The sequence below is a fragment of the Suncus etruscus genome, chromosome 8, assembly GCF_024139225.1.
Source record: "Suncus etruscus isolate mSunEtr1 chromosome 8, mSunEtr1.pri.cur, whole genome shotgun sequence".
NCBI lineage: Eukaryota > Metazoa > Chordata > Mammalia > Eulipotyphla > Soricidae > Suncus > Suncus etruscus.
This window is the reverse complement of record NC_064855.1, coordinates 89,459,159-89,486,812: the sequence shown is the minus strand read 5'-3', so window position 1 is coordinate 89,486,812 and position 27,654 is coordinate 89,459,159. Positions and strand designations below refer to the sequence as shown.

Genomic DNA, 27,654 nt, shown 5'->3' with positions numbered 1-27,654 from the left:
AAAAAAAAAAAAGGAAAAAAATTAAACCACGGTGAGGTACAGTTAAAATGCTGTTGGCAGTTGAGTTTCACTCAGTCATACAATGTCGCAACACCCATCCCTTCACCAGTGTTAATTTCCCACCACCAATTTCCCCAGTTACACTATTTCCATTGTGCCTCTATGGCAGATACTTTCTTCTCAAAATCTGAGAGGATACCCTTCAAGAACTTGATCTTTACCCTCAACCTCTTAATCCAACCTTTTTATACTTAATTGAAATTTTATTTTAGTTTTACATTCATTCATTTCAAACTCATTACAACTTTATAAAATATGACTGAATTTAACATAATTATATTTGTTTACATAATGACTAAACTATAAGATTAATTAAAATCCTACAAAAGAATAATTGATGAGTCTGAGCAATAAGAAAACAGGTAGGGTGCTTGCCTTGTTTGCATCCAACCTGGAGTTGATCCCTGCCATTGCATATGGTCCCCTGAACACCTCAAAGAAAATACTTTAATACAGAGTAAACCCTGCACAGTGCAGTTGTGGCCCCCTGGGGTGAAAAAAACAAACAAGGAGGGGCCGGAGAGGTGGCGCTAGAGGTAAGGTGTCTGCCTTGCAAGCGCTAGCCAAGGAAGGACCGTGGTTCGATCCCCCTGCGTCCCATGTGTTCCCCCCAAGCCAGGGGCAATTTCTGAGTGCTTAGCCAGGAGTAACCCCTGAGCATCAAACGGGTGTGGCCCGAAAAACCAAAAAAAAAAGAAAAAAAAACAAACAAACAAGGAACCAACCAAAACAAAAAAATGATTGTTATAGACACATTTATGAGTAAATACAGGGGATTTCTTATGAGCATAAAATTGATGTGGAAAGTACACAGGCAAAAAGAAGGTACATCCATGCAAGGGGAGGTCAAAGGGCATGAGAATCAATTAGTGCTTTTGAGAGCAACTATGGGAAAATACAATCAACTGGTCAAGAAATGCTCAGTTCAGATCATGTCCATTGTCATTTTTGTTCACTACATCAGCAATCTTTGTTGAATAAAAGTTGCATTTGCCTTTTTTTTGGTTTTTGGTTTTGGGTCACACCCGGCAGCGCTCAGGGGTTACTCCTAGCTCTGTGTTCAGAAATTGCTCCTGGCAGTCTTGGAGGACCATATGGGATGCTGGGATACGAACCACTGACCTTCTGCATGCAAGGCAAATGCCTTACCTCCATGCTATCTCTCTGACCCCTGCATTTGCTTTTTTATGTGTTTTAACAATTAACTTACTTCTTTGTTGGTTAGAATGTAAAACTAATTTTCAAATTTGCTTTAAAATTTCTTTAATTTACAAATATAAATATGAAAGGCTAATTAACATGTTTGTTTTGGGGCCACAGCTGGTGGTACTCAGATTATTACTGGCTCTGCACTCAGGAATCACTCCTAGTGTGGCTCAGGGGAACATATGGGATGCTGAGGATTGAACCTGGGTCAAATGTGTGCAAAGCAAGCATCCTAACCAGTGTATAATATCTCTACCCTTAACTTTTTTCAACGCCAAAAAATGTAAGATAGCTTTATAAAAATTTTTACCTAGCATCCTTCTGTTGAAAAGTCAATTGGCTGTCTAATCTCAATGTCAGGACCTGCTTCTGGTGAAGTGCATCATTAAGTTTCTCTTCCAATTCTTCAATCTTAATAAAAACAAAAAACAAAATTTCACATGATAAATTTTCAAGTGTACCATTGAGTAAGAACATCTTTTAGGAATATAAAAAAGTGTCTGACATTACTAACTATTGCAATAATTAAGGAAATGTAAATAAAAATGACAATGTGATATCATCTTGTACCAATGAGAATGACTTGTATGAAAGAAGCCAGAAAGGACTAATGTTAAAGAGATGTAGTATTATAAGAACTGTCATTCTCTGTTGGTAGAATTGTAAGCTGGTTTGGTATCTCTGGAAATGAGTATGGAGATGTATCAAGAAAAAATTATATGATGCAGTAATTTCACTACCTGGTTACTATCAGAGAAAACAAATATAAATCTATGTTTATAAGAGTGCTATTTATAATAAACAAAGATAAACAATTTACAATAAATAATATTTACCATAAACAAAGTGCCTGTCAACAGATAAGTGGGTAAAGACTTGTGTCTTTAAATAGTGGCTGAGGGTCATAGTTATAAAGGCTGGAGAGTGTAAGTCCTGGGTTTCAATCCTTGTACCACATGGACTCCAAGCCCAGCTAGAAACACTTCTAAGCATTGCCAGTCCTGGTCACAAAACTCAAACTAATTTGTAGTTTACATGTACAGTGAAATTCTGAAATAAGGAAAAGTACAATTGTGCATTTTGCTACAATATGAATGGTACTAGAGTGTCATGTTCAGTGAAATAAATAAGGGAATAAGGATAAAGGTTGAATAAGCTAACGTATATATGCCATGTAATAAAGAAATGGGCAGTGTCACAAGACAACTTCATTTGTTTAATGCTCTCCTTCCTACAGGAATTTATAATTTAACAGAATGGACAGCTAACAAGAGCTTACTAAAACCTCTGCCACTGCATTAGTGACTTCAGTGGAGATACAATAATTTTCAAATTTTATTGCTACTGTACTTTTCTTTTTTCTTTTTTTTTTCTTCCTTTTTCTTTTTTCTTTTTTCTATTTTTTTCAATGACTTTCCTTTCACTTATCTGGAAACAAATGTATTATGGTCATCTATGTCAACTATGTGTTGCATTTTCTTTATATAAACAAAAAATGATATCTCTACTAAATACTTTTAAAATAAATCATATATTTACTTCAGAAAGATGTTGGGATTTAGGACACTTTATTTTCCTACTATAGATAAATTATTATTCCAATGGTAAGATAGTGAAATGGGTATCTACAGGCCTGTGTGAAAACAGTAGGCTAACCTACTCAAAGTCAAACACCAGATTGGAAAGCTATTATTCTTAAAATAATGCCAACATCCACCAAAACAACACAAATCATGGACAAATCAAGGGGGTAGAATGGAGAGCAAAAGCAGAGGATATTCTAGTACAAAGAATACATTTTCTCAAGAGAAATATCATAGTTTAGAAGGTACCCAGTCTTTTTGAAACCATGACACAGTTCTTATAACTACAGACAACTTCATAGGCCTCACTAAAATTAAATACTCTGTTGTAGGGTAATATACACACAAGACAGAAAACAGCAACCAAAACATTCTTCTTTCCTATATTGTAAACATCACTTGGTTATTAAAAAAATTTGAATTGACAGCATTATGATGCAGTAAATATAAGATGGAAAGATAAACAAGTAATAATCAAATTTTAAAGAAACCATCAGAGCAGAGCAAAGAGAGCATAGAGGTGGGGTGTTTGCCTTATTAGTTCGAGTTCCAGAATCCCATATAGTCCCTGAGCTTGCCAGGAGCGATTTCTGAGCTCAGAGCCAGGAGTAACCCTGAGTGCCTTTGGGTGTGGACCCCCCAAATAAGCAAAAACTCCAGAGAAAATTCAACCAGTATATATAATTGGGCAGTTATAATTATATGTAACTGATTAATATTGTTTTTAACCAAACTAGCATGTTTTCAATCAAGTAAAAATTATATACTGTATTTGCTGGTATATAATTTTCCTAAAAGTCTTAAAAGTAAGTTACTTCTTAAAAGTAAGAGGGGTGGGGCCGGAGAGATGGCATGGAGGTAAGGCATTTACCTTTCATGCAGAAGGTCATCGGTTCGAATCCCGGCGTCCCATATGGTCCCCTGTGCCTGCCAGGAGCAGTTTCTGAGCACAGAGCCAGGAAAAACCCCTGAGCACAGCCGGGTGTGACCCAAAAACCACAAAAAAAAAAAAAAAAAAAAAAGTAAGAGGGGTGCAGATCACTCGTCCCTGAAGCTGGAACAAGTTTCAGCATGCTGTATACCAGTATATAATATGACTCCCGACTTTAAGGAAGTTTTTCATGGGTTGAAGGGTCATCCTATATGCCGGCAAATATGGTATATATTATATATTTCTGTGCATGTCCACATATACACACATATACACATAAATAGTAAAAAACCCTAAACACATGATGTAGCTCACTCATCAAATTTAAAGAGCTGACCCTACTGGAGCCATTTACCACTGCCCAATATACAAGAAAATATCATTACTTTCTCAAATATTTATAGAGGTCATCTTGTGTATGAAAAATAACTATCAAATGCAAATTACATTCATATAAATTTATCTTAAATTATTCATATTAAGCTTAAAGACAATAAACTCATAGAAGAAATTTACAATGAAGCTTACCTTTGTAAGATAATCCACTTTCAAATTGTCGATCATCATGTTTTTCTGGGATAGCTCTATTTTGAGCAACTGAATATTATGAAGTAGTTCTTTCCTCTCAATTAACTGTCTGGTGACTTTAATTTTACCATCATGCTCTTCTGATGAGGAAATATCATCTGTAGGAACGGTTGTTTCTAAACTAATATCTTCAGATTCCAAAGAACTGGAGATGTTCACTTTTTTTGATGTCTTGGATGTTTTTCGAGACATTTTTATTCTATTATTGGTCAGTTTTACTCTCCAGTTATATTTCAATCCTCTGTAGGTTAAAAATGTACAATATACTTCTATGTAATTTAAATGTAACATTCTCTATGGAAAGTATTAAGTGTATTAAAAAGATTCTAAGGTCTTCCAAGTATTTAATGAGGCAATCTGGAAGGTTCTAAATCTGGGACCAATTAGTTGAATAAATCACCTCTCAAAGTTATATTCACTAAGAGATAACCTCCTTCTATTAATAGTTGAATCAGTAGTAGATACAATAAATATTTTATTAAATAGTAACATTCATGGGATTCCTTAGAATTGGGCAAATCTTACTAATTAATAAATAAGTAGGATACTTCTTTGATAAATTAGCCTTTTGATAAATTAAAAGACCCAGTCCTTGGATAGAATTTTCTTTGCAAGCAATAAAGGGTAAAGCTTTTAGCCAGCAATGCCATAAAAACAACCCAGGTTCAAGAGTAACCACTTTTGAGTTGGTTAGGGGAAAGATTATGAGGTAGTAATTAAAATTTTGGACTTGAAGAATAGTCAGAAGGAAAAGCATGCAGGAACGTGGTTGGATGAGAGGCTGCAGACACGAAAATGTAAAACAATAGCGAGTGTGGATAGTAGCAGTTCACAACCAAGCCCTTGAGATTCAGTGATTACCTCCTCCCCCAACAGGAACAAGGGGGCATCAAAGCTAACTTGAGTGACAAAATTTTCTACAGGGCCATCAATGAAGCATCCAGAGATTTTTGTTGCAAAACTCAAGTGTTTCCAAATAGAATCTCTGACCGTGTCCCAAGAATGTTAGCAACTCCCTTGTTGGAATATGGAATACTTACACGATGCATGCAAGGAAATGTTTTAGGGATTGCAGACGACCAATTTTTTGGAAACTGAATGATTGCAAACAAAGAGGTGTGGAGGAGAAAACAGAACTCTGACTGGATGGGTTTTCCTCCTTCTGAAAAGAAAAGAACAGGTGAAATCAAAGACCAGTCACACTTCCTAAATCACAAAGGACAGGAAAACCCACGAGTTGCAGCGTGAAGAAGAAAACTCGAGCTTTAGCTCCTTGAGCAGCAGTCCTGGATGGAGTCCATCCAGCACAGGAAAGCAAGGGAGTTGCATGCTACCTCCAAAGATCTTCAATTGCTCCACACCCCAGGTCGAGCCATCAAATCACTTGCAAGCTCTGAAGACGTTCCAGAAAGCTGCAACCTTAGTCAACCTCTCCTCAAGGATCTTGGGGGCCCCCAGAACCGTTAGAACCCGTCACCTAGACAACCATTTCCACGCGCCCCAAAAATGGACGTAGGAGGAAGAGACTGAGCAAGTGCAGGATCTAGACCGCCGGAACTTTAGCAAAGCCGGAGGCCGCAAGGCTTGCTGGGAGTTGAAGTCCAGAGGCCTTTCTTTTTTTTGCCTCCAAAGACTTGGCCGGAAGTGCCTACAGTCTCCGCCCATCCATCGCGCTTTCAACCAATCGCCTGAGCGTTTCAAGCTGCCAATCACGAAAGTTTTTCTCGCGAGACTCTCATAAGCCGGAAGTGGCATGCTGGGTCCCGGTCCTGCAGTTTTGACATCTTTTTTTGCGGGAAGCGTGCACCGAAAAGGCCAAGATGCTCAAGTCTAAGACTTTCTTGAAAAAGACGCGCGCGGGAGGCGTGATGAAGATCGTGCGGGAGCATTACCTGCGAGACGACATCGGCTGCGGGGCGTCCGGCTGCTCTGCCTGCGGGGCAGCCCACGAGGGCCCTGTTCTCGAGCCCAACCCCCTGGGGCCTGCGAGCAGCTTGTGTCCGTGGCCGCATTACTTGCTGCCCGACACCAACGTTCTGCTGCACCAGGTGCGTGGGACACAGACGGACGAGCTGCTGCTGCAGGCCACGCGAGTTGCAAGCCACCTAGACATGTGGGGAGTGACAGAGAGGGAAACTGAGGCCCAAGGAAGAGCATCTTGTGCAACATGCAGTTAGTTCTTAAGAAACTCCACCCTACGGGGAACCATGCATTCGGCCCTCCAGGTTGCAATTATTTTTAATGTTCCTAGACTTATTTATTTTAGTTTTTGAACTAGATTGATTGGTTGATTTGTTGTTGAGCCACATCCAGCGGTGCTCAGGAGTAACTCCTGGCTCTGCACTCAGAAATAAGCCCCTGGTAAGCTTGCGGGGGACCCTATGGGATGCTGGGAATCGAACTGGGTCCCTCCAGGGTAGGTCGCATTGCAAGGCAAACAAACGCCCTACCGCTGGGCCATCTCTCCGGCCCTATTTTTATTTTTTTGAACTTTATGTATTGATTTATTGATTTGTTGTTGGGCCACACCCAGCGGTGCTCAGGAGTAACTCCTGGATCTGCACTCAGGAATCGCCTCTGGCAGGCTTGGGAGACCCTGTAGGATGCTGGGAATCGAACCAGGTCCCTCTGGGATAGGTCGCATGCAAGGCAAATAAATGCCCTACCGCTGTGCTAGCTCTCCGGGCCCCCCTAGACTTTTTGTTTTGTTTTTTTATTTTTTAAATTTTTTTAGTCATTTTTTTAATCTTTATTTAAACACCGTGATTACAAACATGATTATAGTTGTATGATTACAGTCATGTAAAGAACACCCCCCTTCACCAGTGCAACATTCCCACCACCAATTTCCCAGATCTCCCTCCTCCCCACCCCCCTACACCTGTACTCGAGACAGGCTTTCTACTTCCCTCATCCCCCCCTAGACTTTTAAAGTTTCTTCCCCCCCACTTTTTCTTTCATTTTTGGAGTCAAGAATTTAGGACGCCTTAACGATCTAATTCCTGATGTCTCTTTTGCCTTAGATATTCAGTGTCTGGAGGCCGGGGACCTGAGCTTCTGTGGCCTCCAGCCTGCGGCCCCCAGGCAGCTTGTAAGTGCCTATGACAATTACGTTGGCCAACGGATTGCTTTATTAGTGGATTTAATTCTTCCTAAAGTTTTGTGGTCTATGACATGTACTCTTGAATAGACCTGAAGGGTGCTCTATATAGCAAAATAACTCCCTAGCTTAAATGTATATTTAGTGCTTTTCAAACAAATGGGGTTTTATGTTGGACAGAAGCAGATGATAGATCTGACTTTTTGATTCTTTTCTTGTTTTCTTAAGATCGATGTCCTTGAGGACCCTGCCATCAGAAATGTGATTGTTCTTCAAACTGTTCAACAAGAAGTGAGAAATCGGAGCGCGCCAGTGTATAAACGAATCCGAGACTTGACTAATAACCAGGAGAAGCATTTCTATACATTCACTAATGAGCACCATAGGTGAGGGAAAATGAACTCATGTTCTCAGAAAGCCAGAGGCTTAGCTAAACTGGGGGGAGTATTTATAGTAATGGTGTACATATCAGTAGGTTTCTGAGGATTATGTTTATATTTCATTTAATTTCTGAGGATTATGCATTTTATTTTATTTGTTTAGTAGATGGTGCTAAGTAGACCTCACTGAGGCTATTAGTTCCAATTGGCTGAAACATGTCAATGACTGTTAGACAATAGTATTTATTTCCAGAATTGTTTTACATATGGAATTGGTTTTAGTATGAGTTGCAGAATAAAACTTGGAAGATAAAATTTGCCTATGTAGGAATAGCATTTTGTATGAATAACCACCATAGGTTAACATATTTGTGAAGGACTTAAAAAATATCAAGCAAGTTTATTCTTCATGAATTTTTCAAGCTAAATTGAGGGTCCCTAGTATATAGTTCTGCGGGGAGTGCATTTGCCCTGCAAATGGCCAACCTGTATTCAATGCCCTTGTGTTACAAGTGGCCCCCTAAGAAACCCCAGAGATGAGTGCAGAGCCATGCATAAACCCTGAACACTCCAGGTGGGACCCAAAATCTAAAAGTTAAACTGATACTGATGAACTCTTTTAAACGATCATCCTAAAGAAATTATGGTTAAGAAATAGAAGGAGCTTTTTGTTTCAGATTAAGGATTCTTGAACATAATGTAGTCTTAGAAGATAAGCCTTATTGGTGGGGATCGAGACCATATCCACAGAGTACAAAAGGTCTATTCTTGGTGATTTCTCGTGTGTGTATAAGGCAGGCACCTTAATCTCATACTTCTCTCAGGACAACATTTTCCTTTTGTAAATAACCTATAATGAGTGCTGGTGACATTTTGGATTAGATACTTTGCTCTTCTTTTTTTGGTGACATTCAGAGGCTACTCGTGGCTATGCACTAAGAAATCGCTCCTGGTTTAGGGGACCAAATGGGATGCCAGAGGATTGAACCGTGGGCCATCCTAGGTTAGCTCATGCAAGGCAAGACGACTTATGGCTCTGGCCCCAAAAGCCATTTTGTACCTAAAGAAAATAACCTCAAAGCTTAATTTTTGTAAAATAAATTTGAGCCTTTTCTAAAACTAATGGCATGGTTTTCTTTTTCAAGAAATTACCTTCAAATGTAAGGAAACATATTTCCTGTGAGTTACAATTCTTTATCTTGTAAAAGAAAAAGATTTGCCATTGATTTTTCAGTGGTTATTTAATGTTTGCTAACATGTTATTAATACTAATTTTCTTTTTTTTTTAATGTCCTTTAAACTTAGAGAAACTTACATAGAACAAAAACAGGGAGAAAATTCCAATGACAGGAACGATAGAGCCATTCGAGTAGCTGCAAAGTGGTACAATGAACATTTGAAGAACTTGTTGCCCGAGAATCAGCTGCAAGTTGTCCTCATAACAAATGACAGAAAAAACAAAGAGAAAGCCGTAGAAGAGGGAATACTAGCATACACCTGTAAGTCTAACTGTTGAGCCAGTTGGTTCATGCTTGCAAATAAATGCGTGCAAAAATTATGAAGTTCACATTCTCTAATCTTTTTATATTCTCATCCTATAGAATGTAGGGTTTTTTTTTGTTTGTTTGTTTTTGGTTTTTGGGCCACACCTGGTTGATCCTGGCTATGCGTTCAGAAATCGCTCCTGCCTTGAGGGGACCATATGGGACATCGGAGATCAAACCAAGGTCCCTTCCTGGCTTAGCAAAGCAAATGCCCTACTGCTCTGCCACCACTCCGGCCCCTAGAATGTAGTGTTTTTGCATTTTTTTTTGTTTTCTCAGCAGTTTTAAGCAAAGTAAATTGGTGCTTATTCTCTCTCTCTCTCTCTCTCTCTCTCTCTCTCTCTCTCTCTCTCTCTCTCTCTCTCTTTCTCTCTTCCCTTCTTTTTGGAGCCACATACAGTGATAAAGAGGGTTTACTCGTGCCTATAAGATTAGGGATCACTCATAATGAGGTCTCAGGGACCAATTGGGATGCCAGGAACCAAACCTGAGATGGCCTTGAGCAAGGCAAGCATCCTGCCTACTATACTACTGTCTCTCTTCCCCACTTCACTGGCTGATTTCTTCCTCATCTTCATTTGAAATTGTCTTAACCCATAAAAGTTAGAACATTCTTGATCCCCAGCCTCTGCATGACAATGCCCATATCAATAGGTGAAATCCCTAATTTAATGAATATATTATCACAAGTGTGACTGTATTTCCATTTCTAAGAAAAAAAATTACTTGCATTTTAGTACAATTGACAAACTTATTTTTCAGGTGAAGAGTATGTAAAAAGCCTCACTTCTAATCCTGAACTTGTAGATCGTCTTGCTTGCCTGTCAGAAGAAGGGGTATGTTGGAGTTTGTTTTGTGTTTGAAAAGCCAAAATAGGGCTATCAGGCATATATGAACCAAATAAAAAATTAAAGGACTGGTGAATTTAGGCTCAAATTAGAATTAAAATTGTACAGAACAAAATTGACTATAAATAATTAATCAAATAATTCTTCACTGACATAGTCCCCAAAACCTGGTTACTAGGGATGAATAAAGAAGGAACCCATGGCTGGTTTGTAAACAGGCAGTAGGTGTTTGTCTGATTTCTGTTACCCACAAAAAGTGGTAGATACTGCAGGCAGAGTGGAAAGCGGTAGTATTAATTTTATTGCTATTGGCCTTCGGGCAAGGGGTGGGAAGTCAGAGATAAATTGGAAAAGTATGGCTCAGGTTATGGGGATTTAGGATTTACTTTGTTGTTATTATTGTTGTTATTTATTTATTTATTTATTTATTTTGATCGAGGCCAATAGTTGATAAGCTTATAGAGCTCTGTGTAATGGCTTCAGTGAAGGGAAGGTAGCAATTGTATTTGGGGTACTTATTCATAATGGCGACAAAATTAAGGGCCAAAGGGAGAAGTCAGCATGCTGAGTGCCTGCTTAGCTTGTAGAATACCCAGGTTTAGTCTCAGTACCACATTGTTCCCTAAGCACTGCCCAGGTGGACCTCCAGAGCTGGGAGTAGTCTCTGAGTACTGCCTGGTTTGACCCTTCCACAAAAGAAAAGAAGTAAGGGCCAATGAACGATTTTGTGCCTGGGACAAATGGGGCAGAATGGTAAGAAATCTTATTTTTTTTTGTGAGAAAACTTTATTTTCTTGTTTTTTGGTGGGTAGGGTGTCACACCCTGCAATGCAGGAAACCATAAGGTATGCTGGAGATTGGATTTGGACAAGTGCCCCACCCACTATACTATTGCTTCAGCCTCTGCAATAGCATTGTAATGTCATTTTGTAAGAAGGTGTATCTAAGGCAAGATGAGAGGGAGGGGCTGAATAAAGAGATAATTATATCAAGAGCAAGATTAAACTTAAAGGATTGATTAAGAAATCAGTGTTGGGGCCTGAGCAATAGTGAAGGGGGTAGGGTGTTTGCCCTGCATGTACCCAACCCGGATTTCAATCTCCAGCATCCCATTTGGTCCTTCTGAGTTCACCAGGAGTGATTCCTGAGTGCAGTAGAGTCAGGAACAATGCTGGGTAGGGCCCCAAACCAAAAACCAAAAGTGTTAAACAAAAGAAAATGAATATTAATAGCAGATTTAAGAGGGCATGCTAAAAAAAATAACACAATACACATTTTATGGACTTGCTGGATCATACCTTAATTTTATGTTTAACTTTTTTGAGGAACTGTCAAATGTTCAAAGTATCTTTCCATTTACGTTTTTATGTGAATATATAAGGATTCCTATTTCTCTTTTTTTAGGGGCGGGGGAAGGTCACATTCAGTAGCAGTAATGGTTTTTTAATTGAAGATGACATTTGATTGTCTTAGATTCATGAAAGTCCAAGAGAAAAGCCAATACTCAGCAGTTACTGATAGTTCTTTCTTGTGTGCCTTTTGGTGTGAAATGGACCAGTGGAGCAGCCCAATGTATGTTAGTCAAACACAATACAGTCATGTAAATCAGTTAGTTTATTTTAATAGGTTATATTATTATTCATTTATATAAAAATGTTGCAGTAGAGGTAAATTGGTTACATAAAAAACAAAGATTAGTACATTTTTGCTTTTGTGGTGGTTGTTTTTGGTTTTTGAATCACACCTGATAATGATCAGAGCTGTAGGCTCCTTACCCTCTATAGTCTATACTATGATTTCAGTCCCATTACACGACAAAATTTTTTTTTTTTTTTTTTGGTTTTTGGGCCACACCCGGTAACGCTCAGGGGTTACTCCTGGCTATGTGCTCAGAAGTTGCTCCTGGCTTGGGGGACCATATGGGACACCGGGGGATCGAACCGCGGTCCGTCCTAGGCTAGCGCAGGCAAGGCAGGCACCTTACCTCCAGCGCCACCACCCGGCCCCCAAAATTTTTGAAGAGAAATGAGATGTTTGTTTTGTTCCACTAAAAGATGAAAGGGTGGGGGCAGAACCATAGTACAGTGCGATGGTGTTTGCCTTGCATGTGCCTGACCGAGGACAGACCTCAGTTCAATCCCCAGCATCCCATTGGTCCCCCAAGTCAGGAGCGATATCTGATTGCATAGGCAGGAGTAACCCCTGAGCATCACCAGGTGTGGCCGAAAAACCAAAAAAAAAGTAAGGGGCATTAATTGAAACCTGACATTCATTGCTAAGGGGAAGAATACTCAGGTTTATAGTTCAAAGGACTCAACCTTTGTAGTGGGATGATGAAGTAAATCTCTACTGATGTTTGTGACCTTAGTACAGGGTTGAAGTTCAGGTCCTTCGTTTGAGAATGAAAAAGAAAAAATAAGTTGTATATTTAAGAAAAAAGGTGTACAGTGACTTTCTTGGAAGATGAAAAGTTATAGAAATGGAGAAGGATATTAAAGGAGAACTTTGGTTGTTGAAGTCTCCAAAACCCCCAAACTCCTGACAGGTTATATGTTATAACTAAACCAACCTAACTCTGCCTTATGGGCCTACATGTTCAATATAATCAGAGTAAAAATATGCCTTTCTTAGTAACAAGATAAAACTGTGAAGTCTAAGGGGATTGAAATATTTATGTTAATAGCTCTAAAGTTACATCACACCCTGCTTTTACCCAAAACAAAAGCAATCCCCCAACTTCCTTTCTTTTCACCGAACCCTTTTACTGATACATCCAACTGATAGGTATAAAAGTCCCCCTGGATCTCACTTGACTTTCTCCCTCCTGGTTGAATTTGTACAGGTAGAATAAAATGAGGTTTCTGTTTGTCTTGGCATACAGAATGGGACCTTGAGGCAAGAAGCCAACAGACTCTATGATTCTCTCCTAACTGGCTTGGTTCATCAATGCTTTGTGGACAGTCTGCTTTAGACCCATTCACCTGGGTTGGAAATATGGCGAAATATGTGATTTTACACCCTAAGTATAGAAAGCATTTTTCCCTGGCTACTGTGTTCTCTCATATTTGTAGTTGTATATACCATAACTTAGCTGATGGTATTTAAAAGGAGTTAATTACCCAATAGCGATAATAGTATATTGTATATTGAGCTTTATATAAAGAACACTTGGATGCTGACTGGATCTTTTGATTTGTTTGTCTCACAGAATGAAATAGAAAATGGAAGAATAATATTTTCAGAACATCTTCCCTTAAGTAAGTTACAACAAGGCATAAAATCTGGTACCTACTTTCAAGGAACATTTAGAGCAAGCAGAGAAAATTACCTAGAAGCTACAGTATGGGTTCATGGAGATGCTGAAGAAAATAAAGAGGCAAGTATATATAAACTCCCTTATACACAAAAATCTGTTTTGTTTGCTGTTTTCTCTGACGGGAATCAAAATGCTGTATTTCTCTTTACATTGCTCGAGAGAGCTTCTTACTTCAAAGGGAATGGCAATTACCACTTGCCAGGCACTTTTAAATATCAGTTCTCTGAGATTTGAAGAAATTGATAGTTTCTCAGGGTCAGAGTGATAATCATATTAGGACCGAGTGCATGCCTGGCTGGCATAAGGTCCCAAGTTCTATCTGAGGCACTGCATGCCTCCCACCACTTCACAATGCTGAGGTTCTGGTTCTGGCTCTTACTATTGCCCATCATTTTGTTTGTTTCTTTTTCTTTTTTTTTTTTTTTTTTTTACTTTATTAGTTTTTTGTTGGGCCACACCCAGTGATGCTCAGAGGTTACTCCTGGCTTTGTACTCAGAAATCGCCCCTGGCAGGCTAGGGGAAAATATGGGATGCCTGGAATCTAACTGGGTCCCTCCCAGGTCTGCCACATGCAAGGCAAACCCCTACTGGTGTGTTATCTCTCCGGCTCCCATCCCCAACACAGTTGAACCTAACTTGCATCGAAACACATAGGCCATAGACCTGAGCATTGAACTTCCAGATCTGCACAGCTGAAACAGATATCACTGGTAATGACCCTCCTGGGGTCTTGGAACATTGAAAAGAGACTCCTCCCACCCTTAGAATAGAGAGAGGGTCAGGGGGCTGGAGCGGTGGCACAGGGAGTAAGGGGTCTGTCTTGTGCGCTAGCCTTCAGTATCCCATGATCCCCGAAGCCAGGCGATTTCTGAGCACATAGCCAGGAGTAACCCCTAAGCGTCACTGGGTGTGGCCCAACCCCCCCCCCCCTCCAAAAAAAAGAATAGAGGGTCAGATGAGTAGTTCCATGAGTTTTACTTACCTTGTGTGCATGAGGTTTGATCTGTGGCACTGCCAGGAAAAGAAAATTTTTTGCATTCCTCTATACTGATACAGGGTTATGATAAAACCATACACATACTATGTATTTTCTGACCATGTATTTCACTTGATATTAAGAAAAAAGAGGATCGAGTAAAGGAATACAAAAAAGAGGATAGATACTAAATGTATGAAGGAGGGATGGTCAGAGGGATAGTGCAGGGGTGATGGCTTTCAACATCACTTGACCAGTGAGATCCCCAGCACTACATATGGTCCCTCAAGTGCCAAGCACTGTCAGGGTGATCCCTGAACACAGAGCCATGATTGAGTCCTTGAACACCATGAAATATAACCCCTACTTTCACCCCCTATCCAGTGGACACATTCAGATCGTAACTAAATTTACTTTTTAGGTCACTCCTATTATTTTATTTAAATATGTGTGTATGTGCCATTTGCTATTTTACATAGATAATTGTACAAGGACTTAAAAACTTAAATCGAGCTGTTCACGAAGACATTGTGGCTGTAGAGCTTCTCCCCAAGAACCAGTGGAGAGCACCATCTTCTGTGGTTTTACTTGATGAGGGACAGAATGAGGATGATGTGGAAAAAGAAGAGGAGAATGAACGCATTGTAAGAAACTAAGCAGGTTTCCTTTTTCATTTGTGTAGCATCGTATAATTACTATGTCATCTTACAAAAAAATGAAGCAAATTTAATTGCTTTTAGAATGAAATTATAGTGTAGTTCTTTAAGTATAATATATGCTGCATATAGTGGATGTTTCTCCTTTGGTCTTTAAGCAATCTTCTAAAGTAATGCCTATTTTGCTCACATAAAAGTACTAAATACAGAAAGACCTGTGAGAATATGAGATTTGAACTCTGACATCTAGGTTTATCATATCTGAATTACAGAGGTTTAAGTAAATGTGAAGTTAAAGGGTTTTCTGAAATGCCTTTATGAAAAAGTTAAAATTTCCTCAGCATGATAGATATATTTCCTGGCTCTTTTTCAGGCCTGTTTAATAATTCTTTTTCTCTTGCTATCATTATTGTTGAAAAAGTGCTTCCAAGTCATTTTATATGCTCTGAAGTCTATCAGATTTGTCTTATATCTCTGTTTTAGAGTTATGAGACTGAATAATTGAAATTCACACAATATGGGTAGCTCTTTTTTCCCTGTGAATTGTATTATGACTTGGAGTATTATCACATCTTTATGGAGTCCAAGCTATAGGAGAATGTTTGAGGTGAAATACTTTGACATCTTGCTAATTTCTAATAAGAAAAACTCTTGCTGGATCTGAGCAATTGTACAGTGGGCAGGACGCTTGCCTTGCATACAGCTGACCTGTGTTCAATCTCCAGGAGCCCATATGTCCCCCAGCATTGCCAGGTGTGATCCCTGAATGCAGATCCAGGAGTAAGTGCTGAGCATTGCCAGCTGTGCTCTAAAGAGCAAGAACAAATAGAAACACTCTTCTCCCTGCACATCTGGAGGTCCCCTGCATTGCAAGATGAAGGCCTATTGTGTCTTTGTACCATGAGCCATCTGGCCAGTTCCCAGGATATTGCTAGGAGTGTCCATGGCCCCACTGAGCACTACTTGAGGCTCTTCTTGCAAAAAAAAGAAAGATTATTTGGGTTGTATTTTGGGTAGAGAAGGACCTGAAATGCTTTGAGTGGGAGTTTGCACCATACATGATAGTGCTTGAGGACTGCAGCTAGATTTATGCTTAGTGATTGTCCTGAATGGTGCACAAGGGAGTATGTGCTAGAGACTGATCACAAGCCTCCCATGTGAAGGTGGGCTCCTTAACTCCTATGTCATCTGACTTTGTATTTCCCGTTTTTTGTTTTTTGTTTTTTGTTTTTTTTTTGGTGGGGGGGGGCGGGCACACCCAGTGACTCTAGGAGTTACTCCTGGCAATACGCTCAGGAATTGCTCCTGGGTAGGGGGACCATATAGAATGCCAGGAATTAAACCAGGTTCGTCCTGCATCAGCTGTGTGCAAGGCAAAACGCCCTACCGCTGTGTTATCGTTCCGACCCAATCCCCCTTTCTTTTAATACACTGAATTAATAAATGACACAGTGGTTAGTGCTAGTAAAGTAAAAGTAAAATCTTGATATAGTAATATTCAATCTATGTATGTTTTAGTCAGTATTTCTCATATTAAACTTAAAGGGGCCAGAGAGAATACAGGTAACCAGCCCTGATTGAATACCTGGTACTATATATGCCCCCCTTGAACACTTTGGAATCCAACCTGATTTTTCTCTCCCCCGAATAAACAAAACTGGAGATATTTGTGTTCCAGTATATTTTTTGTTATATTTCTTCTTCTTTTTTTTTTTTTTTTTTTTTTTTTTGGTTTTTGGGCCACACCCGGTGATGCTCAGGGGTTACTCCTGGCTGTCTGCTCAGAAATAGCTCCTTGCAGGCACTGGGACACCAGGATTTGAACCAACCACCTTTGGTCCATGATCAGCTGCTTGCAAGGCAAACGCTGCTGTGCTATATCTCTGGGCCTTGTTTTTTTTTTTTTTAATATAAGTTTTTATTTTGTATTTTGGGGACCAGACACTGAGAAAAAAAAGCCAGGGGCTTTTTAAGGTTCACTCCTAGTGGTACTTGGGGGACCCTGCAGGGCTGGAGATTGAATCCAGGCCATGTGCGAAGCATATGTGCTAGCCCTCTAAGCTCTCTCATTTCATTGATCTGTTTTTATGATGCTTTATAGCCCTGTTTTGGTGTCGGTGGTATTTCCTAAAATTTTGGGCTTTGGGGAAATTATTGCTAGGTGTTTACTACAGGGCCTTGTACATGTTAGATACATGCTCTCTCACTCGCCCCACCCTAAAATTAGGAAGCAGCAAGATTCTCTGTTTTTATGTCATAATTTACTGTCTAAAACCATTAACATTCATGCCCTGAAAGGATATGCTCTCTTACATTAAGACTAAGAAGACAAATAGCACATTTTGTGTTTATTTTAAATCTCAGCTTAAAACTACGCTAAGTGAAAAGATGTTGAAACCTACTGGGAGAGTTGTTGGAATAATAAAAAGGAATTGGAGACCATATTGTGGCATGCTATCCAAGTCTGATATTAAAGAGGTGAGTCCAGAACAAGCTCCTAGGTTACTGTTCTCTCTTTTTCCCTATACTGATTTGTGCGGAAATCTCCTTGTTCTCATTTTCTTTAGTCACGAAGGCATCTTTTTACACCTGCTGAGAAGAGAATTCCTCGAATTCGCATAGAAACCCGACAGGCTTCTAACTTAGAAGGCCGGAGAATTATTGTTGCTATTGATGGCTGGCCCAGAAATTCCAGATACCCAAATGTAAGCTTACCTTATTATTTTTATTTAAGGTTACTTAATTAAAGATTGAATGGAAAACCTTGAATTCCTGTAGTGAAAAAAAAGTCTAATCTTTATATAGAATTTGTACTGATAGCTAATAATTTTTCACAAAACTACCTAATGAGTAGTATACCCATTGTAAAAAATTATTCTTCTGAGATTTCATTGTAAATCTTGTGGTTGCTTTTATAGATTTTCAAATAATTAACTTTTATTGATGGTTCAAATCCTCTCTGAGATCTAATAGATTCTGATTAACTTTTTGTTTGTTGGTTTTTTGGTTTTTGGATCACACTTGGCAGTGCTCAGGGGTAACTTCTGGTTCTAAGCTCAGAAATTGCTCCTGGCAGGCTGGGGGTGTGCCCTATGGGATTCCGGGATTTGAACCACTGTCCTTCTGCATGCAAGGCAAATGCTCTATCTCCATACTATCTCTCTGGCCCTAGATTCTGATTGACTTTTAAGTAATGTATTTGAGTTGAATTTAAACATGAAAGTTAGTAGTTAATATTTATTAACTTTGTGATATACAAATTAGACCATCATGAAGTTTCCACCATAAATCATTATAGAACTTTCATTTATTTCAAGTTTTAAATGACCAAATTTGCCTTTTAAATGGAAGCTATATAAACATTTAGAACTACTGAGATTATATTATATATATATATATTGCTCAAAATTGTATTAGTTTTTGGATTTGAGGCCATAGCTGGCTATAATCAAGACTTACTTCTGGCTCTGCACTCAGGGATTTTCCTGGTAAGGCTCGGAGGACTATATGATGTGTCCAAGAATCTAACCTGGGAGGCTGGAGCGATAGCATAACAGTAAGGTGTTTGCCTTGTACACAGCCAACCCTGGACAGACCGTGGTTCGATTCTCGGCATCGCATATAGCCCCTGATTTCTGAGCATGGAGCCAGAAGTAACTCATGAGTGTGTGACCCAAACTCACCACCACCACCACCACCAAATGAATCTAACTTGATTTAATAACATGCAAGGCAAATGTTTTTCTCATTCACTGTCTCTCTGGTCTCAGAAATGCTCCTAAAATTTCAGTATAATAATATAACGAGTTACAATATTAAGCTCTTCACTGATTCCTTTTGCTTTTAGGGACATTTTGTAAAAAATTTAGGTGATGTTGGAGAAAAAGAAACTGAAACAGAAGTTTTGTTACTTGAACATGATGTTCCCCATCAGCCTTTCTCACAGGCTGTTCTTAGCTTTCTACCAAAGATGCCCTGGAGCATTACTGAAAAGGTAGGTTATAAAAACTCATGACTAATATAAATCAGATTAATTCAGTCTTATTTCACTCATTTTTTCTCTTTCTTTCCCTTTGTTACTGTTGTTGGGAAGATTGGGGTTGAACATTACCAGCTTATGCTCAGGGACTGGTGGTGGTCTTTGTGGATATTGTATGTTTATACTGTGGGGTTTGCTTGCCACCTGTATTCTTCTTGCTAATATTTTGCTGTCTGCAGTACTCAGACAATAAGGTGAGGTCACACCCTTGGTAATAGTACTCATAGATATTTAGTAGTGAATCTTGACATGATTTTTATAAATCACACCCTTGGTAATAGTACTCATAGATATTTAGTAGTGGATCTTGACATGATTTTTATAAATTGTTTGAAATGCCTGTAAATGCATTTGGTTGTAACTGATAATCCACACACTGATTTGATTCCAGGGAGTTTGATTCCAGAAGACCCTCTAGGATTTTCTTTGGTGCAGGTGGGCAGCATGAGTGATCAAACTCTTGATCTTTCCCTTGTTAGACAGGCAGTTGTTTTTATACCCTAGCCTTTGTTGTATTTGGATGAGTAGGGTCCACAATGCTTGATTTTGGTTTTCTCTGAATGTAGGAAAGTATTCCGCCTTGGTTGTAGTGTGCTGTGAAGTCACTCTACGCGTTGTATTTCCAATTCCAGATGAACAGGTCTGAAACACGGTTGCCCAATGAAATAATCCAAACCAGGTAGAGGGTGAAACACATGTATACAGTCTGGCAATCTTCTACCTCATATGAAGAGAAAGCTGCCTGCCAGAACTGCCTTTTTTTTTTTTATTGAGTACAGAGACCATTCTCAGGTGGGGGGATTAAGGACAGATAGCTAAGGCTATCTTGAGCCAGTCCCATTCAGGTTTACATGTTAGACAGTCTCTGTTTTGGCATAGAACCAAGTTGTAAACAAATACAAAGGAACTAGGAATGATCCTTGTTTTGGGTAAAACAAGGTATAATCTAACATGTGCTGATGATGACAGCTTGTTATATTATTGCCCAGAATCCCAGTGATAGTACTATAGGGATGGTAGTCAGTATGTGGGGCAATGTTTCAGATCCAAATCACAAGCTTCGTGCCTACAAAAGAGGTGCTCTACTTGGGTCCCTACAACAACCAACTATATCTAATATGTGCTTATCATAATGACATTTTTTTACATACAGAATGACATTCTTTTACATACAGAAATTGTTTATTTCATAAGAGTAGTGTCACATTTGTATTATTAAAATTATCCCCCCCACCCCGAACTTTTATGTAAACACATAGTTTACAAAGTTGTTCATTATCCAGTTGTTTTGGGCATTCAGAATTTCTGCACCAATCCTACCACCAATGAGCAGAGATCCCCCTTTATTGTTGGTCCTCCTTCTCCCTCCTTACTGTCCCCTTAGCATGTACAATTATATATATTTTTTTTTTTTTGGTTTTTGGGCCACACCCGGTGACGCTCAGGGGTTACTCCTGGCTATGCGCTCAGAAGTCGCTCCTGGCTTGGGGGACCATATGGGACGCCGGGGGATCGAACCTCGGTCCGTCTCCTAGGCTAGCGCAGGTAAGGCAGGCACCTTACCTCCAGCGCCACCGCCCGGCCCCTACAATTATATTTTATATTGCTTGTTACAACAAAATCGTAAGTGGAATTATCAAGAAATAGTTTTGTAAAAGTAAATTTGTGAAAATTATTCTCTCTCACAATGGTGTTGTTAAAGTAATTATCTGAGAATTAACTGAGGTATTTGTTGCTAGTTCATAAAATAGTTTTTCATTTTCTTTTTTTTTTTAGGACATGGAAAACCGAGAAGATCTGAGACATCTTTGTATTTGTAGTGTGGACCCACCTGGTTGTACTGACATAGATGACGCTTTGCATTGTAGAGAACTTGAGAATGGGAATTTGGAGGTATTCTTATTGAAATGGTGTTCTTTATTTTTTACAATAATTTTTTAAAATGAATTTTATTGAGACCAATGTGAACTACAAGTCTTTTACAGTTGTATTTAAGGTACATAGTGACAGCAAATTAGGGCCATTCTCACCTCCAGTGTTGACCTCCCTCCACCCCTGTTCCCAGCATGCTTCACCTGTTTTCATCCTTAGCCCCCTGGACTATTACTGTAACAGGTCCATTTTGTGTATCACTTGCTGTAGTTTGGGTATCTTGATTCTTTTGTTGTTGACTTCGGCTTGGATATCTAGGTTTGACCATTTTTTATGAAATACGTATTTGAATTATTCATGCAAAGCATGAAGTCATATAATCACTTTTATTTAACCTAATGGACATGGATCAAAGGTGTCAAAGGTAGAAATAGTAAATGTGACTGAGTAGTTCTAATTTAAATTGAGGTAAATTTTTTCTCATTAGAATTCCATTAGTGCTTTTATGCAATTGAGCATGGTTACCTCTTTTTGTTTTCATCATTTTATTAAGGTTGGTGTTCATATTGCTGATGTGAGCCATTTTATTAGACCAGGAAATGCTTTGGATCAAGAATCAGCCAGAAGGGGAACTACTGTGTATCTTTGTGAAAAGGTAAATGTACTAGATTTAGATTTTCATGTATTTTAGCCACCGTAGTATCTAATACTTCAATGGAAGGGTTTCCTACATAAAATATTGTGGCACCACATCTTCCACCAGTGTCCGCTTTTCTCCACCATTTTCCCATCATCTCCCAACTCCCATTCCATTTCCTTTCGTACTCCCTTCTGTGAGAAGTTTTCTCCTAAAGGTCAGTACTCAGTTTCTGGGCACTTGTTATTTCCTTACTAGGTTTCTTTATATTCCATACATGGGAAAGATTATATTGAGTCTTCCCCTCTCTTGACTAACTTCACTAAGCATATGTTTCTCTCCAGATCCATCCATGAGGCAGCAAGTTGTATGAGTTTGTCTTGCAAATGAGTAGTATCCCATTGTGTGCAGAGGTCATAATTTCTTTATTCACTTATCTGTTCTTAGACATTTGAGTTGTTTCCAGATTTGTAATAATAACACTAGTGCCTCAATGAACCTGGGAGTGGAGATCTCTTCTGAGTAGAGTGTTTGGGCCCTTGGGTGGACGCCAGTAAATGGCATTGCTGGATCATATGGAAACTCAATTTCTAGTTTTGGAGATATATCCTTATGTTTTTGAAAAGAGCCCATATTGATGCATACTTTTTCATTTTTATGTTTTACCATCTTTGCTTTTTTTTTTTTTTTTTGGTTTTTGGGTCACACCCGGTAACGCTCAGGGGTTACTCCTGGCTATGCGCTCAGAAGTTGCTCCTGGCTTGGGGGACCATATGGGACACCGGGGGATCGAACCGCGGTCCGTCCAAGGCTAGCGCTGGCAAGGCAGGCACCTTATCTTTAGCGCCACCGCCTGGCCCCTATCTTTGCTTTTTTAACTTATGTTTTGATTTTTGGGCCAGACCTGGTAGTGCTCAATGTTTACCCTGGCTCTGCATTAAGGAATCATGCCTGGCAATGCTTGGGAATTGACTATGATCCTACTTGCTGTACTATTGTTTTGACCCACTTATTTATTTATTGTTTTATTTTGAGTAATAAAATTATTTGAAGTGATTTTTAGATTTTTTTTGCTTTGTTTATGGGTCATACCCAGCAGTGCTCAGAGTTTTTTTATGACTTTATGCTCAGGAATTACTTTCATTGTGGCTCTGTGACCATTTGGGGTCTAGGTTTTGAACCTGTATTGGTCACACACAGGACAAGGAGACTGACTGTACTCTTTCTCTCTGGTCCCATCATCTGCCACATTTCTCATGAATCGGATACTCAGTATTCAGTGAAATTTGAATAAATATTAGATTAATTTTGTATATTTTATAAAAGTCATGAGTTATTTTGGATTCTTAGACTGCAGTTTAGAATAGTACATTGATCATTAAAAAACATACAAATAATAAGATCACATTATTTATTTATTTTGAATTTGAGCTACACCTGGGAATGCTTAGGTAATTACTTGCTCTGTACTCAGGCAGTGCACCAGAACAATATGAAATCCTAAGGATTAAAACCTGGATCAACGATGTGCAAAATACCCTACCATTGGGCCATAGTGATAGCACAGCGGTAGGGGGTTTGCCTTGCACCTGGTCGATCCAGGACGGACCTTGGTTTGATCCCCAGCATCCCATATGGTCGCCTAGCCAGGATTGATTTCTGAGCCTATAGCCAGGAGTAACCTTTGAATGTCACTGGTTGTGGTCCAAAAACAAAAACAAACAAACAAAAAAAAACCCAAACACCCTACCTGCTGAATTTTCTCTCCAGGCTTCCTATATTTCTTTCTTTCTTTCTTTCTTTCTTTCTTTCTTTCTTTCTTTCTTCTTTCTTTCTTTCTTTCTTTCTTTCTTTCTTTCTTTCTTTCTTTCTTTCTTTCTTTCTTTCTTTCTTTCTTTCTTTCTTTCTTTCTTTCTTTCTTTCTTTCTTTCTTTCTTTCTTTCTTTCTTTCTTTCTTTCTTCTTTCTTTCTTTCTTTCTTTCTTTCTTTCTTTCTTTCTTTCTTTTCTTTCTTTCTTTTCTTTCTTTCTTTCTTTTTCTTTCGGTTTTGAGCAGCGCTCAGTGGTTACTCTTGGTTCTACGCTCAGAAATCGCTCCTGACAGGCTCTGGGACTATATGGGATGCTGGGATTCGAACCACCGTCCTTCTGCATGCAAGGCAAATGTCTTGCCTCTGTGCTATCTCTCCGGCCCCCTCCTATATTTCTTATTAAATAATGCTATTTAGGAAAGGAACCTCTAATGATTTTATCAGTAGACCTGAGTAATCTATGGCCCTGTGTTTATCTGTTCCAGAGAATCGACATGGTTCCAGAGTTGCTTAGCTCCAACTTATGTTCCTTAAGATGTAACGTTGATAGGTATTTATGTGTATTTTTTTTTAATAAAAATGTATTAGTCACTACTTTGATTCTTGTTTATAAGTACTGCCTTACTTTCCCCTACTAGGTTGGCATTTTCATGTATTTGGGAAATGAATCACAATGCTGAAATTTTAAAAACTAGGTTTACCAAAAGTGCCATTAATTCAAAGGTAAGCTTTATGGTTAATAATGAATATTTTAAATGTGTTGCTTTTAATGATGTTCTAGCTTTTTTTTTTTAAAAAAGTTTAAGCTTTACCAAGAAATATTTTCCCCCTCAAATTAAGGAATTCTTTTGGAAACCTTTTTTCCAGTTATATGCTGATTGATATAAAAAAATATGGTTGTGTCCTGACTTGAAAAGACCAACCAACATTTCTTTTTTTTTTTTTTTTTTTTTTTTTTTTTTTTTTTTTGGTTTTTGGGCCACACCCAGTAACGCTCAGGGGTTACTCCTGGCTATGCGCTCAGAAGTTGCTCCTGGCTTGGGGGACCATATGGAACGCCGGGGGATCGAACCGCGGTCCGTCCAAGGCCAGCACAGGCAAGGCAGGCACCTTACCTCTTGCGCCACCGCCCGGCCCTCAACCAACATTTCTGCACAACGCAGAACTGTAGTATTTTTAGTTATCCTTAAAGATAGGTCTTCCCTTTTCTCACATTTTGTCCTAGAAATAACACCATAGTTGAGTGCTTGTAGAGTTGGGCTAAGTTCTGTGTGCAGTGGACCCAGATTGTCTTTCTTGATCTTTTCCTTTTTTGTTTTTAAATCTCTAATGCCAGAGATTGAACTCAGAGCCCCACTCATGAAGGGTGTGATTTCTGTCACAGCTTCATCCTTTTTTTTATTTTTCAGTAATTTTCCCCACAATTCCTGCATGTATTCATTTTACTGTAACATTTCTTTTGAGGCTTCCTAACCTCTCCTTTGTATGATTGATTTTCCAAATTTACTTTTTTTTTCTAGGGACTAAGAGATTATTTCTTTAAGTATTCACTAAGGTTTTTCTTCTATTTTGGGGGTGGGCTTTAGGGTGGGGTTTGGTTTGGTTTCCTAAGATTCTGATCCTGACCTGTATCTAATATACATATATATATATATATATATATATATATAGTTTTTGGGTCACACCTGGCAGCGTTCAGATGTTATTCCTGGCTCTATGCTCAGAAATCGCCTTTGGCAGGCACAGGGGACCATATGGGATGCCAGGATTCAAACCAACGACCTTCTGCATGAAAGGCAAACGCCTTATCTCCATGTTATATATTTTTTAAATATGGAACGCTCTATGAATTTGCATGTCATCCTTGCGCAGGGGCCATGCTTATCTTCTCTGTATCATTCTAATTTTAGTATATGTGCTGCCAAAGTGAGCACGTATCTAATATTCTTAACACTAATCTATTTTTTACTTGAGGAACTACTGGTTTTTTTTCTAAGAATACTTAGACATGAGACTGTGATCATAATTTTGCATTTTATTTTAGCATTTCCTAAATGTCTAGGTGAAATATGAGTAAAATTTAAAACTTCATTAACAGTATTAATGCTTTTCTTTAAGTTTGCTTAGTTGAATAAGGCATTAGATAAAATTTCTTAACTAAAACCCATCAGTAAGTAGTATAATTATCATTTTGTTTGTGTGTATACAATTATACAGGATTTGTTATTGGTTTTGGGTTTTAGTTTTTCTAACATTATAGATGTTCTGTGGTGGCAATATGAGGACACAGTTGGGTTTTATATTGTGTTAATTTGATATGTGATTCTTTTAATAGGCTTCCCTGACATATGCTGAAGCTCAGATGAGAATTGATTCAGCATCCATGAAAGATGATATTACCACCAGTCTCCGTGGACTAAACAAACTAGCAAAAATTTTGAAAAGAGGAAGAATTGAGAAAGGGTACATTTCAGATATATCTTTAATATCTTCTAATTTGTGTTTTGTATTTGTATAGCAATGACCTCATCGGATGAATTGACACAAGATGAAATGAAATAGCATGTTTCTTCTTTTACTTCTGGGCTAGTTGGTGCTTATATCCTGGATTTGTTTGCACTTTGTTTAGCTAAAAGTGAATTTGTTTCTATTGAAAATTTCAACTCTCAGAACACAAAAGTATTTGAACTTTGACCATAAAATGAAAGTTGGGAGAAAGAAAGCTCATGTAAAGACGATCTTTAGAAAGTTTGTATTAGATGCACAGTGAGTAAATGCAAATTGAAGCCACACTCATTTTAGTGATTTTCAAGTAAGACATGTAGGAGCTGAAGAGATTAATGAAAGTTTGATCTCCAATACTGAACTGAATGATTCCTCCTCTCTCCCGCATCTCACCCCAGACTACCGTGTGGCCCAAGCCTTCACACTGTTGATCTGTACAGTGAAGCATCAGTTTTCACCATCAGGGTGACATCACCAGGAGTGACCCAGATTCTCCTGAGCATCCCTGTTTAAAAACAAAAAAAAAGACTTGTAAATTTCTAGGTTGTAACTTAATCTCCTCTGAATGATGCCAGAACAGCACTCTTAATTTGATTTTTTTTCTTTACTCTGCCCTTCTTTTTTCCCCCTAATTTTTATAATAACATCATGACTTGATAAGTTGTTCATAAAAGTGGTTTCAGGCATTAAATGTTCAGACAACAATTCTACCACAATTGTGACCTTCTGAAGGGAAGCATCACCAAACACCCCCGACTCCACCATAGCCTTCCTTTATGCAAGCACAAGCATATTATTTATATTTCTTGTTACAACACCAAGGCAAATGGAATTATCAAAACTTTGATCAACAGCGATCAGTTAGAAATGATCATTATGTCTCCATGGTGTTGTTTAATCAGTGTCTAAGGATTTACTGCGCTGTGGCTGGTGCTAATTGAGTCTTCTATGTTACTGTTTAGACTCACTAGTGCTTGGTAAATTGCTATGTAACTTTCCCATAGTTTCCTGTGATACTACTGGACTGAGAAAAACTGAGGTGTTACATTGCTGCACAGTTCAGAATTTATAGTTCTGAAATAAATCAGAGGCTTGGAAGTTTGATAAGGTTAAGTTGAGTTGGATTGTTTCTGTCAGAAGGTGTATATAAGTAGTGGCATTAGGCTGCTGTAGGTCAGGCATTCTTAATTTTAAAAAGTCATACTGTAAATATTTTTTATAAGAACTGTTCTTGAGTCCTATCTGTTATCTGCTTATTTGAGTAATTCACCTGTTTGATTTTTTGTTTAGTGCTTTGACTCTCTCTTCTCCAGAAGTTCGATTCCACATGGACAGTGAAACTCATGATCCTATAGATCTGCAGACTAAGGAACTTAGGTATGCAGTTTTTTTTTTTTTGATGGGCATTAAATAAGATTTGTCTTTAAATGTCTTATCTTACTAATCAGACATACCTAAAGTACCTGTTCTCATAGCTGTGATTTGTATGGATGCCTTTGATTTAATAAATATTTTACGTATTCCCTACAGTTATATCTCACTTTTAAAAAATAAAAGTAGAATTAAGCTTATCATAGAAAAATTGAGAATCTATATTTTTTGT

At 38.6% G+C, this 27,654-nt stretch overlaps 2 protein-coding genes and 1 non-coding gene across 3 annotated transcripts in view; 1 reads left to right on the top strand and 2 right to left on the bottom strand.

Annotated features, from left to right (window-relative positions):
* Nucleotides 1–5,839, bottom strand: part of PIBF1 (progesterone immunomodulatory binding factor 1) — a 216,398-nt gene extending 210,559 nt beyond the window's left edge. The window contains exons 1-3 of the mRNA XM_049778914.1: nt 5,409–5,839; nt 4,309–4,609; nt 1,577–1,677 (exon numbers count right to left, since the gene is read on the bottom strand). Coding sequence (XP_049634871.1) covers nt 1,577–1,677; nt 4,309–4,560 — 353 coding nt within the window. The 5' untranslated portion in view covers nt 4,561–4,609; nt 5,409–5,839. The remainder of the gene's footprint in view (nt 1–1,576; nt 1,678–4,308; nt 4,610–5,408) is intronic.
* Nucleotides 5,840–6,180: 341 nt separating this feature from the next.
* DIS3 (DIS3 homolog, exosome endoribonuclease and 3'-5' exoribonuclease) overlaps nt 6,181–27,654 on the top strand; it is a 30,032-nt gene continuing 8,558 nt past the window's right edge. Inside the window, exons 1-15 of the mRNA XM_049778923.1 lie at nt 6,181–6,416; nt 7,697–7,854; nt 9,154–9,347; nt 10,155–10,228; nt 13,449–13,616; nt 15,013–15,177; nt 17,554–17,667; nt 17,757–17,894; nt 19,037–19,183; nt 21,005–21,121; nt 21,654–21,755; nt 24,032–24,096; nt 24,185–24,269; nt 25,882–26,009; nt 27,342–27,428. Coding sequence (XP_049634880.1) covers nt 6,189–6,416; nt 7,697–7,854; nt 9,154–9,347; nt 10,155–10,228; nt 13,449–13,616; nt 15,013–15,177; nt 17,554–17,667; nt 17,757–17,894; nt 19,037–19,183; nt 21,005–21,121; nt 21,654–21,755; nt 24,032–24,096; nt 24,185–24,269; nt 25,882–26,009; nt 27,342–27,428 — 1,970 coding nt within the window. The 5' untranslated portion in view covers nt 6,181–6,188. The remainder of the gene's footprint in view (nt 6,417–7,696; nt 7,855–9,153; nt 9,348–10,154; nt 10,229–13,448; nt 13,617–15,012; nt 15,178–17,553; nt 17,668–17,756; nt 17,895–19,036; nt 19,184–21,004; nt 21,122–21,653; nt 21,756–24,031; nt 24,097–24,184; nt 24,270–25,881; nt 26,010–27,341; nt 27,429–27,654) is intronic.
* Nucleotides 25,374–25,480, bottom strand: LOC126017029 (U6 spliceosomal RNA). Its single transcript, XR_007498706.1, has one exon. It is a non-coding gene; the product is annotated as a U6 spliceosomal RNA (small nuclear RNA).